General features: G+C 46.5%; 1 protein-coding gene across 2 annotated transcripts in view; it reads right to left on the bottom strand.

The window, feature by feature from the left end:
- Positions 1 to 420: 420 nt before the first annotated feature.
- COL20A1 (collagen type XX alpha 1 chain) overlaps positions 421 to 16,216 on the bottom strand; it is a 52,062-nt gene continuing 36,266 nt past the window's right edge. For both annotated transcript variants that reach the window (XM_039719231.1, XM_039719233.1), the window contains exons 26-40: positions 15,625 to 15,783; positions 13,435 to 13,512; positions 12,713 to 12,799; positions 10,402 to 10,455; positions 9,484 to 9,579; positions 8,930 to 8,983; positions 8,505 to 8,558; positions 8,133 to 8,186; positions 6,689 to 6,760; positions 5,960 to 5,995; positions 4,610 to 4,676; positions 3,600 to 3,788; positions 2,218 to 2,295; positions 1,245 to 1,400; positions 421 to 751 (exon numbers count right to left, since the gene is read on the bottom strand). In XM_039719231.1, the coding sequence (XP_039575165.1) occupies positions 738 to 751; positions 1,245 to 1,400; positions 2,218 to 2,295; positions 3,600 to 3,788; positions 4,610 to 4,676; positions 5,960 to 5,995; positions 6,689 to 6,760; positions 8,133 to 8,186; positions 8,505 to 8,558; positions 8,930 to 8,983; positions 9,484 to 9,579; positions 10,402 to 10,455; positions 12,713 to 12,799; positions 13,435 to 13,512; positions 15,625 to 15,783 (1,248 nt within the window). In that variant the 3' untranslated portion in view covers positions 421 to 737. The remainder of the gene's footprint in view (positions 752 to 1,244; positions 1,401 to 2,217; positions 2,296 to 3,599; positions 3,789 to 4,609; positions 4,677 to 5,959; positions 5,996 to 6,688; positions 6,761 to 8,132; positions 8,187 to 8,504; positions 8,559 to 8,929; positions 8,984 to 9,483; positions 9,580 to 10,401; positions 10,456 to 12,712; positions 12,800 to 13,434; positions 13,513 to 15,624; positions 15,784 to 16,216) is intronic.

Genomic DNA, 16,216 nt, shown 5'->3' with positions numbered 1-16,216 from the left:
ACTCAGAGCTGTTCAATATTCCACCTGATAAAATGCAAAGTAGCTACTCAGCCTGCAGGAGGGACATGGCAAAAGCAGCAGGTTAATCTCCAGCTCCTTTCAGCACAGGGTTGTGACTCATGTAAGGCTTTGCCTGAGTTACCAAGCCCCAGGGGAGTTGAACAGTGGTTTGTCACATCCCAGTGAGGTGATCTCTGGCTGCAATGTTTGTGTACAAAACACCCCTGCAAGGAAACCATCAGCATTCCGTCAAAAGCAGAAACAGCCAAGATGGTGCTAGACTTTGTTACTTTGGCAGCCAACAGAAAATGCAGCTTTGCTCCAGTGGATTTGCTGCTTTGGTTATGAAGTGCTGTTTTTCTCTGTGCTGGGGACACAGAACAACAACTGGCAATAAGAAACCACAGGCAGACAAACAGGCAGAAATTATCTGTTATTTCTGAGCATTTCAATACAGCATTTCTTTTTCTTACAAGTCTATCAGCCTGAGTGTCCAGCTGTGCCTTTGTCTTGCTGTGGAGTATGAGTTTGAGCACTGCAGTTGTGCAGACAGACAGCTCAGCCAGACACAGGCTGTGGCTGTTGAGTTTGATTGACTTGTCCATACAGAAATGATGGGGAATTAAAAAACCATAACACATCTGCTATTTGGGTTGCTGCTTCCTTTGGACTTGTGGAGTTTTTTTCCAGAGGTTTCCAGGGAAAAGCGACATCTTCAGCTGCCTCCATCCCAGCCATCAGGGGACAAAATCTGTGTGTGGAAAGGATGAGGCCACTGAGCAAATGAATAAATCAGTGTCAGGGTCTGAGAAGGAATGGCACAGAATTAATCCCTTTCCCTTGTAAACCTTTTGTTCCGTGCCAGTGAATTTCTTCCTCACCCAGGTCTTTGTCCCACTGAGCCCCATGAAATGTAAATGTAGGAACTGAGGAATTGTCCCTATCTGCATCCCCCATGGAAACGTTGCTGGCAACATGAAGAACTGATCCCCCTGTGATCCTCCCACCTGCTTGACCAGTGCTGCATGATGTGTTAATCCATGGGGGATAGCTGAGGAGCAGCCCATGGAGCTGGCTTTTATCCGTGTGGGCTGCATGGGAATCACCCTGGCTGCTCTGCAGAGGAGGCTTTGCAGCACTGATGGTGCCTGAAGGAACAGCAGATGTCTCTGCCTGGCTCAAGAGAAGTAACCTGAGACCAGCCATAAAATCATCACTTTTGTACTGATACAGTCAGGACTTACCTCTTCTATCAGCCTCATAACATCCAGAGAAATCACAGCCCCCCGGAGGCCCAGGCTGCCCAGGCTGCCCTCTGACACCAGGGAACCCTGGAGGACCAGCATTCCCAGGGTAGCCCTTGGGACCTGGTTTCCCCTGTACAACTTCTCCTGGTGGGCCTGCAGAAGGAGAAGCACTGTAAGCTGTAGCACATCTGCTTTAGCAATGTAATGCCTCCTCTGTATTTTCCTCCATCCTACATGGCAGGTAATCTTTTGAGCATAGTTTCCTCATTCTGGTGGATAAACAGGATCTGCCTGTTGGATAAACTTGTTCTGAATCCCAGTACCTGAATCCCAGTGTTCTTGACCTTAAGTGTGGTTAAAAATGGAGCCTGGTTATGAGAACCCCAAACCCACCTACATGTTAAAGCAGAGAATCACCTTAACCCCAGGATCCATCCCAGAGTCATTGGGGTTTGTGCTTTTACATCACAACTATAGACAATTAAATGAAGAGGAATGTGTTTGACCACACTCTTTTGACAGTGCGTGATTTGTTATGCCAGTGGCAAACCTCCCACAGGTCCCAAGAGCAGGGATCAGGGTGGAGGAGTACACCAAATCCTCACAGATTACTCACAAACCCTTATGTTCCACGAGCTGAATTTTCAGAGCTTCTATCCCCCCGAGCATCTGGTCTTGCATGCAAAAAGGCAGCAAAACTAAAACTCCCTGGATGTGTCTCATGTCCTCAAAACACATCATCCCCTGGCAATGGGTACCAGAGGGAAGAAGCTGCCTGGAGTAACCTGTAAAAGTATCTGACATTTCAGCAGAGAGGAATCATTGAGGATGCTGCCAGCAGGGCTGTGGTGGGAAGGTGAGTCCAACCCCACCACAGAGGTCCTTCAGCTGGATGATGCTTTGAATCTGAGAGCTGGTGGCCAGCACATGGCCTTGCTGGAGCAATAGACAGAAGTTGGGGTCACTCTACCTGTTCTGCCTCTGGGTCCTTGGCTCCCTTCCTCACTGGCTCCAGACATCCCTTTCTCTCCTTTGGGCCCTGGGGCACCTGTTCACAGATAAGAGATAAATGTTGCTTCACTGTATGTCAAATTTCACCCTGAACTGAGGCTCCTGCAGTCTCTCCATGAGTCAAAGAGGAGTCACAGCCCTTGGCAACCCTGAGAAACATCCATTTGCTTTCATTCAGCCTGGGCACCTACTCTTGCTCTGATCAGCAGGGCACTGGTTTCTTTGATCCAAGCAGCACAGATTTGCAGCCCAATAGGGGGTGGGAATGAACATTTTTAACAGAGAAATTCATAGCAATAGTGTTACTGCACCAGCCTGAGGGTCAGGTCCACCTCTGTGCTCTTCATGTGGATCAAACAAATCACAAAGCTGAGGCGTCTCTTTGACAAGGTGCTGCTTAGCCAGGATTGATATTTTCCTGTTAAATTACTTGTGAAACTAGTATCTCTCAGAGAAAACAGGTACGTTTTCACAAAATATGATTTTTCACTGTTTCAAGATGAAAATATTTTGATCAGCCATGTTCTTCAGGTGGTTTCTCACTGAGATGCATCTTCTGCCCTCTCCTGCTTGACAGGCTGGAAAAAATCTGCTGGTTGTTACTCCCTTCTCTCTGAAGTGACATTGTGATGAGCTCTGCAGATACCAGCTAACACTGACTACTGCAGGAGGAAGGAGTTAAACAGAACATTTTCAGTTACTCAGAGGTATTAGGACACTGCTGAAACCAATGTTTTTCTTTTTATTTTGACAGACAATTACTCGAACCGCTGACAAACATTGTCTGCGAATCCAGCAAAACATCTTCCCACTTTTCACTCATTCATGTGCAATAACTGAGGCCACTTCTGAGATTATATTAATCTATTTCTTTAGTTATGTCTGAGTATTTCATTGTGAAACTACTGCTCCAGAAACTTACTTCCCCTTTGAAGATTGCTTCAGCTGCCTCATGCCTTCCATCAGTGTTTTCCAATACTCCTCAATTCTGCCCAAAGCTGATCTGTTCCACCACCATGTCTTCACCCAATTGACTGGTTTTGTTGTAGAAAAAGCCTCCTGCCCTCTAAAATTAAGCTCTCCATCCCCCCAAACCTTTATGCTAAACTGGCTTTTCCTTTCATGCAGAATTTGAAAATAGAGTGGGCTGCATCTGGCTTCTCCCTACTTGAGATTTTTAATTTGAATGCCTCTTCCTAAGTAGAGAAGTTCAAAAGGAAAACAGCAATGAAATGAGACAATATAATGGATTATCTATACAGTACTGCTTGAGGCACTGAGATGTTTAGTTAAAGTATCAAAGATGCAGAGAAAAATGCACATGAACCCTTCTGTCCATACCTCTCTCTCCTGGATACCCATCTTTGCCTGGCTGTCCAGGGGTGCCATTTTCTCCTCTTTCTCCACTGTTCCCAGGTGGGCCTGGAGGACCTGGAGGTCCTGGTTCTCCTGGTTTTAACCTTTCCTCCCAGATAGGAACTGGCTTCCTTGCATGTTCATGTATGAATGAATCAAATTTCAACACATGAGCTGAGAAGGCAAGAGAAAATAAACATTTCCTTGGTTGGGAAATTCAGGAAAATCAAAAATCAAAGGATTTTGTCTAAAAAGGTACTTAGAATGATCAGCTAGTGCTGAAAAGCTGTCAGTCCAAACTGAGAAAGGCAGGAGATGAAGATGGGCAGCTGAGTGATGACTTTGCTGCCTGACCTTGGATGAGGCACTGCTTCTCTCTGCACATCACAGCACAGGAGCTTTACAAAACTGCCCCGTCTCGGGGGGAATCAGCTGAAAGAATAATTTCTCTCAAATTAGTTTCAAGCTTTACCATTTAAGAAATAAAGGAGGCTTTGCAAAACACCAAAGGGTTTTGCAAATAAATATTTTGCAGGTCTTTTCTGTGCTAATGCCACCAATAAAGCCAAAGTAGTGCTTAGAGCCTGAGATGGGACATTTGCTGTTCGTGGTGCTCAGCAGGGCACAGGGTGGTGGAGCTGCTGGGATCACTACAGATTCAGGCTGTCTCTCCTCTGGTTTTCCACTTCTGGAGAGCCATAGGATCATAGAATCACAGGCTGGTTTGAGTTGGAAGGGACCTCGAATCCCATCCTGTTCCACCCCCTGCCATGGGCAGGGACACCTTCCACTGTCCCAGGCTGCTCCAACCTGGCTTTGAACACTTCCAGGGATGGGGCAGCCACAGCTTCTCTGGGCAGCCTGTGCCAGGGCCTCACCATCCTCACAGGGAACAATTTCCTATCTAATATAAATCCAATCCTTCAGCTTAAAGCCATTCCCCCTTGTCCCACCACCACATGAGCAGACTCAGGAGCTGGGTTGGTTTTACTCACTCTGAATCATCCGCTCACAGGCCTGGCTAACGAGCTGGTAAATTGTGGCCAAAGACTGTGGTTCTCCCTAAAATGAAGCATTATTTTTAAAAATTAAGAAAAAAATGAAATATTAATATCTTTTAGAAAGGATCGATCTCATAATGCATGATAGCTTTCACCCCATTCATTTTCTCAGCTTGAGTTCCAGAGATATTAATTACTGTGAAATGCAGCTCTATTTATTTATCATGAAGCTCTGAAACCAGAAAATTGAAATTGGAAACATCAATTATTGCTTTTCTCCTGCACATCAAAAGGACCAGACCGAATCTAAATAATTACCAAAAAAGGGAGAGCAAATTTCACCCTCAGATTTTATCAGAAAAGATGCTAAGTCTATAACTCAGTGTTCTGTGATATGTAAAACATTTAGTATGATCAGATATTACAACTTCCTATCTTTGACTCCATCTTCCATGAATATTGAATATTGATTCTTACTGTATTTTGAATAAATCATATATGATGGGCCCTTCAGAAAATTTTAGTAAAGTAGGGAAAAGTGATTAAAATGCAAAAACCTACTTAAAAATAAACACTGACTCTGAAAATTCATACCTAATGCACCTACTTCAGAACTGTTTATAAAACATACATCTCTGGCTGGATCACGGTGCAGATAATCCAGGCTTTAAAAACTTCTCTGTTCAACACCCAAAGGAGGGGGAAATAGAAAATTCCAGTGTAAAAAAAGTCTAGAAAAGGAAAAACTGGTAGGATTGGAAGGAGAATGCTCTTAAAAATTATAATTCTGAGGCATTAACTTGAGACAAAAGCGCCTCATCCCTGTCTGAAGACAAATTTGCATAAGTCAGTCTTGGCAATGCCTCCTAGAAAGTCATGGCATTTTGATTTAACCAGAAGTCAGGATGAGAAAAACGTGAAAAACCTTTTTTCCCAACAAAACAACCTTTCAAGGTAGTGTGGATGTCCTGACTGCTGAGGTCTGTGCTGGGCCACAGACAATGATTATGACAAATGAGTCCCCTTTTGCAACACGTTAAACCAGAACAAAGTGGAGCCAAGTGGGTTTGGTTTTTCCCTTCTCAGCAAAGAATGGATTTGTATTTGACATTTTTGCTTCATTGCTACAAGTGATACTAAGGAGCTCCTGACTACTGTGGGATTATTTATACCCCAGCAGCCCAGCCTGTGCAGGTGAAAGGAAAGGCAACAAGCAATAGGTACAACCAAGACTGGAGAGGTCAGGCTCAGAATTGTAAACAAAAGTTGCAATTCAGTTTATCACACCCACTCTTTTGAGGGTATGATGCACTGACGGCATCACCCAGCACCAGAAAAACTCACTTTCTCTCCTCTTTCTCCTTTGGGACCTGGCAGCCCCTACAGAAAAGAAATTAAAATAAAGAAGTTTAAGGAAAGGAAGAACAGAAAACAAACAAATAAATAAATTCAGTGGGGATGTGGGTTACATTAGTGGGAGCACAATGATTGTTTCTCACACTCTTGTTGTTTCCTTGACCTCATGGCAGTGATTGTAAGAGCTTTAAGTCCATACTTAAAAGTATGAATTCATACTCAAACACTTTGTTTTTAAAGAAAAAGAGTAATAAAGAGTAGCTGGAGCAGTGGGATAAACACCATCAACAGGGATGCAGAAATTTCTCAGCTGCACTCTAAGAACAGATTTCCCAACAGGACAGGTGGTTTTGAACATCTGAGGAGAAGAAATACCTGTGACATTTAGGTCTGTGGTTTCACCTACAAACCCAAGGCTGGCTGCTCCAGCTCAGGAGTGACTTTCTTGCTTTATTCTAGAATCTTACACCAGAAATCTGTTTAGATTTTTGTGTAGCAGGTGAATCTGCAGAGGGTGAAGGGAGGTGGGATTTGTTGAATATTTTATCAACAGATCCAAAGCCTGGGCTTTGAATGCCCAGACATCTCCTTAAGAAGGATGAGTGTGAATTTAAACCATTCTTCAGACTCTGAGGCAGAGCTGCTGTGAGAACAGCTCATTCCCATTCCATTATTCCATGTCTTGGCCTTCTTTGAGACCCAAACGCAGAAACTTACTGTTGGCCCAACATCACCTGGAGGTCCCTTCTCACCACTGCTGCCTCGGGTGCCTGTGGCTCCTTGGAAACCCTGCAGACATTACAGATTGAAAATCCAGTTATTTCCTAACTTCTTCTGTTCAAGGGCTCCAGAGGCTCCCGTGTGGGAGTTTAGAGGACTCAAGCAAGGGAACAGTAGCCTTAAGTTTCCTGTCCAGCCACGAGCCCACTGTTCAAAGCACATTGTGTGTGTCATGCTCACATCATTTCCCATCACCATCTCAATTATGGCCAAGCCAGCAAAGCTGAGTTTTGCCAACAAACTGCAGTGTAGTTTATACCCTACAGGCTTTTTGATCTTTCATTATATATTCAGATTTAGATGTAGCCTAGAGCACAACCCTCTTCTTCAGCCTCCCAATACCACGTGGTTGTTTTCTTTTTCCTTTAAAACCTGTGCTGGCCTCTAATACTTAACAACATCAAGAGCAGTTAGAGTGGGAAGTGCCTTCTGTGGTCATCTCCTCTTTGTGAGCTTTCTGTGCCTTTTGGAGCCACAAAAGGAAGAAAAAAAATCAGCCAAAACAAACTAGCAGAAATACTTTGTTTTAATTTTTTCCAGCTATTCCATTTGAATTCAGTAGATATTAGCAACTTTTCTGAACAGTGAAAATGAGAAAAGTTTTCAAGGCAGCACCAGAACAGCTTTCAGAGCCTGCTCTGAAGGTGACAGTGCTTTCCTCATATTTAAAAAGCTGAGGCTCAATGCTGCCAGATCCACATATTCCCAGGATGAACAAGTCAAAGTTATGAGCCTAATTCAACCTTGGCTCCTATAAATAACTTAGCACAGCCACTGCCAAATTCCTTATAATTCAGCAGTGAGACTCAGCTGTGAGATTCAGCTGTGAGAATCAGTAACTTAGCAGGTCCACCAGCCGTCAAGTAAACCCAAATTTGGTTCAATTTCCCAAGTAAAATGACGTGTTCCTGTGGTGCCTTCCAATTAGGAGCTGTGAATCAACAGATCTTAAAGTTCTGCTACCCTGGGCACGACTGAGTGCAAGCACAGCCATCTAATCCAGCCCTGGCAGCAGATACTGGCAGTGACGTGGGGAAAAACCTTTCACACTGCCTGCATCCTCCAGCTCCTGCTGACTTCAGTCCAACAAGCCAAATCCCCTCCAACTCAACCAACAGCTGGAAAACAGTAGTGTCAGGAAAGTGAAAACAGCACAGTAAGAATTTTCTGGCTGGGATGAAGCTTCCTCAGGACTTGCCAGAGGAAGCCAAGGATTTTCTTCTTACAGTGAGGGTGGCAGGGAGAGGGGGCACCTGCTCCGTGTGCCAGGTGTTCCCTGTGGTGCCCTGGGAAGGGGGTTTGCCCTGGCACTTCCAGGTGAAAGCATAAAACTCTGCTGAGGAACAGATTTCAGAGTGCATCACTCACAGGGAGTACTCACCCTTGGTCCAGGAGGTCCTGGAGGCCCAGCTGTGCCTTCTAGTCCCCTCACCCCCTGCAAAGCCAAATCCAGTCATTTACTAACAAGAGGATTCTGAGAGACCTCATCAGCAGTGAGATGCTTTTCCATGTGCTGCTTTTAGCAGGAACTTGCTAAAATGGGTAAGAAAAGCATCTGTTGAGCAACAAGAAGTGCGAAATCTGCTCAAATTTGGCCAAACCTGAAATGATCCCATTTTTTCCCCCCCCCCAATCCATCTGGCTTTGTGAAAAGACAATTCATTTCTGCACTGAGTGCACGGGGATGTTTTGGGTCTCTGCTGGGATGCTCCTAGCAGATTTTTAGGCACCCTCAGGGTTGAGGTGTTTTTACCTTTGCACCTTGATGTCCATCCCTGCCCGGAGCTCCCTGCACACCAGGAATGCCCTGTAAATCAGAAATGCTGGGTAAAGTCAGCATCTGATTATCATTGCCCTAATCCATCTTGGAACAGAGGACAGAAGAGAAAGGTCAAAGAAGAGAGAGAGTTATTCATTACATAGAGCAAAGTTATTCATTACATAGAGCTTTAATTCCATCATATCCAGCTTCCAGCTAGGTCTATCTCTCTTACACCAGGTGACTCAGTTTCCCTTGGGAAAGGGATGGCAGTCCAAAATGAGCAACAACTTTTCAGACTTGCTTAAAGTAGTTAACCAGGGGGGAAAAAAAAAAAAAGAAAAGAAAAAAGAAAAAAAAAAGTGGGGCAAATCTTTGAAATCTTTGGGACAAGTAGAAGGAGTGGTGTTTACCATTACCTGCATGCCAGGGATTCCAGTGTCTCCTTTCTCTCCTTTAATTCCTGGTGGCCCCTTGGATTAAAACAAAAGCACACAGTTGGGTGTGTGGCAGAACCCTTTAAGGCAAAAAGCATCCTGCTGCTCCACATGCATGTCCCAGGTTGTTCCTGCTCCCTGCAGTGTTCCAGGGTAATTTACAGCCACAGCATGTGCACAGGGATTCTGCCATCCCAGACATGTGGCAGCCCTTGCCACTACTCCCTGCCAAGCAATGATGATCACTGGAAAGAGAAATGCCTGAATATTCATAGGATACCCTGAGTTGGAAGGGACCCCACTGGGCTGCTGGAAATAAAAGCCCATTAAGGAGAGTCCGGACAAAAGCAGGCTTTGGCCAGAATGATTAAGTGCAGGGCCTCATCAGCATAAACCACTGATTGTCATCTCTCCCTCTGCAGCTGTTCAGCTGTTGGTGATGTAAATACATAAATCACAGCACTGACACCCATTTCTGACAGGCTCTAGCTGTGAAGAGCGAGTGACAATAAAAGGCAATGGAAGAGGTCACATACCACAGGGCCCTGAACTGTGATTCCTTGGGAGCCTGGAGAGCCTTGCTGGCCACTGGGACCTGCTGGTCCTACTTGTCCAGGTGGGCCTGGCTCACCCTGAAACCAAAGACAAGGAAACAATCCTGAGGGAAGGAAGTGGATGGTGCCTGCTCTCCTCATGGGCTGCACTGCACAGCCTGGGTCAGCATGAACCATCTACAGGATTCAAGATTAAATTAGGGCACTGAGGGTATCTCCAACAACCTCAGCTGCCTTTGTGCTTTAGGTCCAGGATTTTGGTCCATCTTTCATGAGAGCAGACAGCAAAGCTGCAGAGGGTGCTTTGCAGAGCACAATTTACCTTCCCAAGCAGTTATTACTGTTATTCAAGCTGGTCAGAGAGCAAAGGGAAACCTTCCTTAGCCCATTTCTGAGATCTGTGTCCCTTCTCATTCCCTCCCCCAAATCCTTGCCCTGCAGCCATGCTGCTTTCCCAGATGCCATCCCAACAAATGGGACAGTGGTCTGCTCTGGCTGTGCCCTGTGCTGATCCATGGAGCTGGGAACACTTGCACCAGGGTTTGCTGAGTCCCCAGGGCTGGGGGATTCAGACCCAGCCTTTCCTCATGCCCACCTCAGGGCTGTGTTCCCTCTCTGCCTCCCTCCTCACGCTGCTCTGCCCCAGGGCAGAACCAGTGTGTGTGGTCAGGAGATTGGCAGCACAAAGCCTGACCCTGTCACAGCACAGCTGCTCTCAGAGGACATTGCTGACCACGTCCAGTGCATTAATTCAGCACAATCAGGCTCATCATCTCAATCTCCAAAGCCCAACTGAGCATTTAATTAACAATAAGTGATCCCATCCTCCTCTGTGTGTTGTCAAGACTCTGTTTGGGCTCAGCTTGGTGCAGAGAGATAATCCCCAGCCTAAGGACTCACCTTGGGTCCTGGCTCCCCCTGCTCCCCCTGAGGTCCTCTCCTCCCAGGGCTGCCCTGCCAGTGGGACACAAAGAACACCATCACATTTATTGCACTGCAACCAGGAGCCTGGGGGACAGAACTCTGTGCACTTCACTGCCCCACACTGAAAAATGTTTCCTGCCCCACAGAGCTCAAAACAATTAGAGACAAGAAGAAAATTGATTGAGTTGTCCAGGAAATGTGAGAAAGGGAAGAAGAAAGTAACAGTCCAGTCCCTCCATGACCAGCATTGGGAACACAGCACCTATTCCCAGCAGAGAGAGATGAAGTTTAACCTGTTTAACCTCCCTCTAACTCCCTCTGAGTGGATCCATGCTGAGACAACATCTCATATGCACTTGAGAAGGAAGAAAAGGGGTGCTCACATCTACACTCCTTTGTGCTCAGGTGGGTTTCTCACTCTCCACTCCAGAGAAGTGACCTCTGCTGAGGTCAGGGACAGAGCTGGCTCTGGGAGACCTGGCTTAGCTCTGCCAGCTCTGGGTGGAGAGAAAAAAAACAACCTCCTGGCATGACCTCATTTTGTGTGAATTTTCGACATCTTAATCTGAACGTGAGCTGGCTCTGGGAGACCTGGCTTAGCTCTGCCTCTGCCAAACTCTGGGTGGGGAGAAAAAATCAACCTCCTGGCATGACCTCATTTTGTGCGAATTTTTGACATCTTAATCTGAATGCTGCTATTCTTGAATCCAAAATAAACCACGTGGATTTGAATTGAGAAGCACAGGCAGGGATCTTTGGGAAAGGTGCTTTCAGAAGTGCCCAGAAACTCATTTTATAAGCCAGCTGGATCTAGTCAGACACACTCATTAAGGACAGTGATAAATACAAGGTGGGACATGTCTTGCTAACTGGAATTTTAAAAATAGCAGTGAGTGCTGTTGTAACTGCAGCAAATTACCAAGGGTTCAGTGGTGTGAGCAGAAGGTTATGTGTCAAAACCCAATTTCCTCTAATGCTTTAAAGAGTCCTGCTCTTTAAGGAGTTGTCTGTGGAGATGCTTAAACCACAGGGCAATATAAGCTGCTAATTATGCACTTAGGATATTGGAGCAAACTGTGACAGTGGAGTGTGCTGTTAATTAAACTTCCACCGGAATGAGCAAGTAATTACTCCGCAATGAGGCACTCTCCTTGCATGGAACTGAACTCACAGTTAAACCACAGGTCAGTGCAGGAGGTGATCTGAGACCTTTTCACTTGAAAAAGGAAGCAAATATTTCCATTTATGGTTATTTTCCAGGAGAAAAGTACCTGGAGTGGTTGAACTGAGGTTCATGGACAGGCTGTCTGTCAGGTTTCAGCTGGCTTGTGCAAATCAAATATTCTTCCCCAGATTTTGAAAAAGCAAATTTTTTTATAACTGCTTCCTAGAGTTTGATAGGAATATTTTCTCCTGGGGTTTAAGCCCATGACAGCTTTCCTGCATCTATAAGGGATAGGGCAGAATTTATGCCCTTTCTCCTGAGCACACTGCATATGTAGTGGCTGTTTTCTCTTCCCCCCATTTCTTCAGGGTTTTCTTGCAAGTGACATTCACTGAACAGAAAGAGAGCTTTGGGGACAGCCAGGATAACAAAGTCTCCCCTTTCTCTTTACACTGTCCACCCACACAGACACTCACAAGGCTCCAATTTAACACAGGATCCAGACTGGAAGATTTTTTTGGTGAGTTGTTTTTTTCCTTAAATTTACAGAGAATTTCAGAGCCTCCAATCCATGAAATCTCTGCAGACACTGAGGGTGACCTGTCCTCCTCTCCTAAGAGGATTAATGTGGAACCAGGCACTGCTCAGCCTGTTCCCAGCTGCAGCTGTTGCTCTGCCAACTCTCCATCTCCCCACTTCATCACCATCCAAAATCCAAAGGGACACTCTCAGCCTTGCCCTGGAAAAGCTCCTTGAGTTAGGATGACAGGAAATGGCCTCAAGTTGCAGCAAGGGAGATTTAGATTAGAAATGAGGATAAAACTTCACCAAAAGGGTTTTGTCAAGCCCTGGCACAGGCTGCTCAGGACAGGGGTGGAGTCACCATTTCTGCAGGGGTTTAAAAGCTGTAGATGTGGCTCTTGGGGACATGGTTTAGAGCTGGGCTTGGCAGCCCTGATTAATGGGTGGACTCAATGATCTTTAGGATCTTTTCCAACCTGAACGATTCTGTGATTCTAAAACCCCACAGAGCCCCAGGAGTGTTACCCACGTGCCCAACATGCCTCAAGAGATGGAGCAAGAGCAGCACCTGCAATACACGGGGTGGGAGGGTGAACTTACAGGGGGCCCTGGGGGTCCTGGCAAGCCCGGGCGCCCCGAAGTGCAAGAACAGGCAGGAGCCAAGGTAGGGCAGGTGTCCTCATCCCTCTGAAATGAAATCAAGCCAGAACCAGTCATGAGCAGCTGCACAGCAAGAGCAGGATGGATCACAAGTACAACATTCAGTGTTTCAAAATTCAGTCTTTTACTGGAAGAAAAGCAGATTTTTTTCCTACTCCACTGAGAGATTTTTGTCAGTAATCAAGTTCTTTATCTTTTCTGTTGAATAACAAATGTAGACCAAAAAAAACCCAAAAAACTATGAACCAGCCCTGCCTGCAATGTGCAAAACACATATTGGAAGATAATTTTCTCCTTTCTACCTATTTATACACCAGACATAGCAGCTCTCTGTGTGGAGAAGAGAAGTGAAAGGAAGAGTGGGGGATGTTGTGCCTCGGGGCTGAGATGGCAGCAAAGCTGTAGGAGTGCCAGGGCTCCTGGATGAGGTCGTGACAGGAAAAATATGCACTGCACCAGGACTGGAAGTTTTCACTCTTTTTGAAGCAAACATAGTTTTGTTTGCTTCACCAAGAAACACACCGATGTTATTCCCAAGAGGAAAAAAAATGCTTTCCCTCTTAAGTCTATCAAAATCATTTTCAGTGTCACTTCAGTGCCATGGGCTTGTCCCATCCTCCCCAGCCTCCTGTCGATGAGCAGAGCAGTGCCCCTTGCCTTACCAGCGCTGGGAGATCACAGCATCTGTCCTGCTCTGCCCCCACACTGCTGCACAAGATCTGCAGAGACTGCAGCTGGAACTGGGGGGAAAAAAAAAAAGAGTTTGATAAGAAAGCAGCATTGGCTCCCACCACCCATCACCAAATCTTATGAATTTCAAGTGATAAAAATAATCTTCAGGTATGATTTGACAGGACTCTTCTGTCTGATCTCAATTATAACTGTACCCCAAAAAAGCCACGACATGAGAACTACCCCCAGACTGAGTGTTCCACAACTCCTCAGGTCTCTGTCTTGCTGAGCAAGTCAACAAAGCAGCTTCACATCACGTCTCAAATTTACTCACAGCCCTGCAATAGCAGCAGGCTCTCAACTAATTGGGCTTCAGCGCCACCAGAATGTGAAAGCAAACTTTGATTCACTCCCCTTGGGGGCATGGGGAGAAGGGTAAATGTGGCAGCAGCATTTCCCAGGGCAGGGATGTGATCCCCTCCCCAGAAACCCCAACCAGTCTCTCACTGCCTCCCTCACAACAGCCACATCTTCCCATTCTGATTAACAAAAAAGCACACACTGCACAAAGCCAAACAAAATAATGAGGCACAGATTAATTTTTCTTGCCTTGACACCATTTCTCTTTTTTTTTTTTTTTCCACTCCATGCATTTAACAAGGAGAGAGCTGTACAGCCCAGGGAGGGTTACAGATATGGATGAGCCCTGCAGATCAAGTGGCATTTAAAGATTTCTTAAATTAAATAAGGTTCCATGATAACCAATAATGAGGCACTCTGTCTTCTCAAGGACAGCAGAGCTGTGGAAGATGTGAAATGTTGCTGTGCTTGAAAGGCAATGGGAGTAGGGATGGCACAAGGCTGTTTATTATTTGGCCAGACCTGTCTAGCTGAGCTGCTAGCAGAGAGAATTTGGGAGGGACAAGGAAAGCACAGATTCCTGTCCTGGTGGCCACAGGTTTTGATCAAATTGCCAGAGAATTTATTTAGGAAACAAGTAAATACTGATTAAACACACTGTCCCCTGGTTTGTTACACAGCAGACCCATTTCTTACAAAATTCCACTTTTATTCTGGGTGTATCCCAGACCTCTGCCTCTCAGGTTTCAACTGGGGATGCACATGAGACAAAGTGTTTTTATGGTGCTGCTTTGAGGCAAGGGGAATTACAAATCACCTGATGAGCCATTTTCCCAGACTTCTAGATCTAAAAGCAGGGCCAAGGAGCAAGATCTTCACGTCAGTGGTGAATGATTTCCTACAGCCCCAATGGAACCTTGTGGGTGATGAACTTGCCACTGATTCCACACGTAATTAACACTCCTGCTTTGGGGAGTAAGAATGGAACACACAGACAGAAGAAGGGTGGTTTTGCCTTGAGGACTGTGCACAGGCCAGGACACTGAGTCCACACATCCCCTTTTCCTGTCCCCTTGCAGGGAGCAGCTCCCTGCAGAGCTGTGTGGAGCAGTGAGCACACACCCACAGGCCAGCACTCACTGCTGGGTTGGTGGTTTTGGTTTTTTTTTCAAGTAGGAGCTGATAAAGAGCCTCTCTACTGGAGATTATTTCCCCCCTCATTTGTATTCAGACAGACAAATCCAAACACACTGGAGACCGAGGCACACCCAGCTCTGCTGCCTGCAGCACCAGCATTTCCCAGCATCGCTCAGTGTGGGCTGATGTGCCCGAGTTTCCTTGCAGAAGCAATTCCCAAACCCTCCTGTCTGCTTCAGCATCCCAGTGCAGGAGCTGTGCTGCCCCAACCCCGGGGGATGCAGCCAGCAGAAGGCTCCTCTAGGACACACTCCTGCTGCCATCCCCATCCCAGTCCCCACACCAAGGCGTCAGTGTGGGCTGATGTGCCCAAGTTTCCTTGCAGAAGCAATTCCCAAACCCCCCTGTCTGCTTCAGCATCCCAGTGCAGGAGCTGTGCTGCCCCAACCCCGGGGGATGCAGCCAGCAGAAGGCTCCTCTGGGACACACTCATCCCCATCCCCATCCCAGTGCCCACACCAAGGCAGGAGGGACAGAAACGCTCTCCCAGTGCTGGAAAAGCTCATTAAACCCACAGGGAGCAGCACAGCAGCGTGGACAGGGTTCAGATGAGGGTGATGTGACACTCCTGCCCGTGTGCCACCCCGGCCAGCTGCAGCAGCAGGTCCCATCCCAGGACTCACGGGCACGGAGCCGCTCCGGGGCCCTCTGGTGCGGGTCACCTTTCCCAGCATGATGAAGCCAGCAGTGGAGATGCTGCCCAGGGTGTTGAGGGGCTTCTCTGCTGTTTTCTTGCAGTCCACATAGAGCTTGACCTTGAAGTGGCTCACGGCCACGTGCACCTGGGCAGCAGGAGGACAAAGCCGTGTTGGAGCTCTGTGGGGGGATGAGGGGGTGTCCTACCACAGTAACACCTTCTGCCCCATGCCCAGCCTGCTGCTGGCACAGGTGGGTGATTTTAATGAGTGAATGGATGGAGGGGGCTCAGGAGTAAGTTTTAGTATGTGCGTTTCCCTGTTGATCCCCTCACTTCTCCATGGGAGAAGCCTTGCTGGAGGTGAGTAATGAACCTGCCCACAGATACCCATGGAAAGAGCTCATTGCTCATTTGGGTGCAATCCTTTTTCTATGAGGACATAGATAGCCAAATCCCCACCATATTATGAGTGATAAAGTGGCTTTCTCACACGGCTGGATTCCCTTTTCCTTTCATCCAGAAATAAATTGTTGCAAAAATTCTAAATTCTAAAAAAAAAAAAAAAAAAAAAAAAAAAA

This window comes from Passer montanus, unplaced genomic scaffold, assembly GCF_014805655.1.
Source record: "Passer montanus isolate IOZ18808 unplaced genomic scaffold, ASM1480565v1 scaffold41, whole genome shotgun sequence".
Classification (NCBI taxonomy): domain Eukaryota; kingdom Metazoa; phylum Chordata; class Aves; order Passeriformes; family Passeridae; genus Passer; species Passer montanus.
The sequence above is the reverse complement of the archived record's forward strand: the minus strand, read 5'-3'. Positions and strand labels throughout refer to the sequence as shown.